Raw genomic sequence first — 2,802 nt, 5'->3', positions numbered from 1 at the left:
ACCGCGTGTGACTGTACGTATGTGGCTAGCTCTGTTTAGTAATTACAAGTTGTTTACCTAAGTGATTTTGTGCTATTGTTGAATTGACATTTGACCGGAGGAAGATCGGGGGTCGTTCCTTAGAAGAAGAGAGAGAGAGAGAGAGAGAGAGAGTGGGAGTGGGGAGCGAGGGGAAGTGAGAGTAGGGGAGAGTCGATGAGGGAGAGAGAAATGGAGGAAATAGGGGAGGGGAGGAAACGTCGAGAGTTAGAGCGATGGGGAGTGGAGGAGAGAAGGAGAGAGAGAGAGAGAGAGGTGGGGGCGGGGCGGGATTTGGTGTAGCGGATTGGGAGAGGTGGGTTGGAGAGGAAGAGAGTTTGTGAGAGATAGTGAGAGAGAAATGGGAGAGAGAGAGAGAGAGAAAGAGAGAGGAGAAGAGAGAGAGAGAGTGAGGATGGAGTGAGAGAGTGGGACGTGTATGTAGAGTGAGTGAGTGAGTGCCTTTCTCTTTCTCTCCTCTCTTAATGAGATGATCGAGAGCAGAGAGGATGTAGAGGGGAAGAGAGCAAGAGGGAGAGGAAGTGGGGGGAGGGAAGAGAGAAGGAGGGAGAGTGGAGAGAGAGAGAGAGTGAGAGAAGGGAAGGGGCGAGGGAGAGAAGGGAAGGCTCGGGAGAGACTGCCCTCGAGCGGAGCTTCTATTCTATCGTTCTTTATCGCGCGCTCTCTTTCTCTTTCGTTTCGATGGAGATGAGAGGAGAGAATAGGAGAGAGAGGACGAGAGGAGTAGAGGAAATTAACTGCAGATTGACTGATACATTCATTAAACAGACAAAAGATGTCCAGGACATAAAGACAAAAAGACCCTAGACAGAGAGAATGATAGATGGATATGATCAGCGTTAAGTCACAGTGACCCGTGCATCTTATCATAATCATGCCTTAATAGTATGCAAAAATTACATCAAACGATATTTGATTAGAACACACATTAAAACAAAAACAAATCGCAAAAAGTAAAAAACCACAAGCAAAGACTGAATTATTTGCAGGTAGCTGGATCCAGATTGAGTGGGTGAGGGAAAGCACAAAACATAACGAAGTAAAAACATTTCAGCTTCAGGAAGTTCAGTAACTCATTAGAAATCAAGTAGGTCCCGCCATAAGTCCCGCCGGCGGTCCCGCTCTCGTCGGCGGCGTCTACTTTCACAATTTGAACACATTTTCTGAACCCGTGAAAGAATAGGAACCTTATCTTGGTCTTCGGGTTCATGTTCCATTCCGTCTGGAACAGACTTGCTGTGTCATGGGGTTATATTTATATTCTTGTGGTTGATGATTTTCAATGAAAATGCCCCAGAAACACAATAAATAGGTTGGTAAGAGATTAATGGTAGAAGTATGTTGGGTGTTGATGGAAGGAATTTACTTTTCCTTATATTAATATAGTTGGGTATTCGGTAATAAAAATGATGACAATGATGACGAAAGCAATGATAACAGTAATGATGATAATAATGACAACAGTAATAATATTAATAAGAATGATAATTATAATGATAATAATGATAATGATAATAATGAGAATGATAATTATAATGATAATAATAAGAATGATAATTATAATAATAATAATAAGAATGATGATTATAAATAAAATGATAATGGTAACAATAGTATTATCAACAACGATAATAATCATAATGATACGAATAACGATGATAATGATAGTAATGTTAGCAATGATAGCGACAGTAATAATAAAGATGATACAAGCAAAAACAATGATATTGGTAATAAAACGAAATAAGATAATGATAATCATAACAACAATAAGAATACTGATAATGGACAAACCGCCTCCCCTCCCATAATATAGTTTAGCAGTTATTACAATGAATGAAGTGTGATATTTTTTGAAAAAATTCAAACAACAAACTGGTATAAGAATGAGACGGGGGATTATATATATGACAGATAGCTAGAGAGGACTGAGAAAGTGGAGGAGAGAGAAAGAGTAAGGTGTGTCGAGGGGGGGAAAGAGAAAGGTGAGAAGAAGAAGAAAGAGAAATAAAAACCGAGGGAATATTATTAAAGTATATATATATATATATATATATATATATATATATATATATATATATATATATATATAGAGAGAGAGAGAGAGAGAGAGAGAGAGAGAAAGAGAGAGAGAGAGGGATAGATAGATAGAGAGAGAAAGATTTTGTTAGTGTGACCTTAAGTATCTGAGCGCGTTTGCATATTTATCTATGCATGCATATATACATGTTTACGATAGCACGTGTCAATGCAAGTGTACAAACACCATAAGATATCTATCGACGGTATCCATCTGTGAAAATATCTTTATAAAAGAAAAGAAAAGAAAGAAAGAAAAAAAAATGAACTCAACCTAACAAAAAAAAGAAAAAAAAAAGATAATAATAATAATAATAATAAAAATAAAAATAAATAAAATAAATAAATGTCTTGTACCTGTCACACGTGTAGAAGTAAAATAATATATATTTTTTCCACCTCACCTGCTGAGCGCCCTGACCTTGAAGAAGCTAAGGATGGCGAGAAGCCAGCAGGACGGAAATCCCGAGTGAGTGAGTTGCCAGTTTTGCAAGTGCGTGTGTCCGAGCGCATGCACGTTGCAGTCCTACGCACTCACTCACTACACACTCCTTCCACTTGCCCCTCCCTCACGTGGCCTCACACACTGCCACACTTACACCCTCACTTACACCCTCACACTTACATCACACACACCTTTCATACTTACACCCTCACACACTCCTCATACTTCCGTCTCACACC

The 2,802-nt window shown here is 39.1% G+C and overlaps 1 protein-coding gene across 1 annotated transcript in view; it reads right to left on the bottom strand.

Annotated features, from left to right (window-relative positions):
- Positions 1-1,018: 1,018 nt before the first annotated feature.
- Positions 1,019-2,802, bottom strand: part of LOC147469723 (D-beta-hydroxybutyrate dehydrogenase, mitochondrial-like) — a 10,909-nt gene continuing 9,125 nt past the window's right edge. Inside the window, exon 5 of the mRNA XM_086547778.1 lies at positions 1,019-1,261. Within this exon, the coding sequence (XP_086403904.1) occupies positions 1,019-1,261 (243 nt within the window). The remainder of the gene's footprint in view (positions 1,262-2,802) is intronic.

This window comes from Penaeus japonicus, unplaced genomic scaffold, assembly GCF_977035675.1.
Source record: "Penaeus japonicus unplaced genomic scaffold, GWHDUDI00000001_assembly GWHDUDI00000019, whole genome shotgun sequence".
Taxonomy (NCBI): Eukaryota; Metazoa; Arthropoda; class Malacostraca; order Decapoda; family Penaeidae; genus Penaeus; species Penaeus japonicus.
Note: the sequence above shows the minus strand (reverse complement) of the source record. Positions and strands in the feature narration are given on the sequence as shown.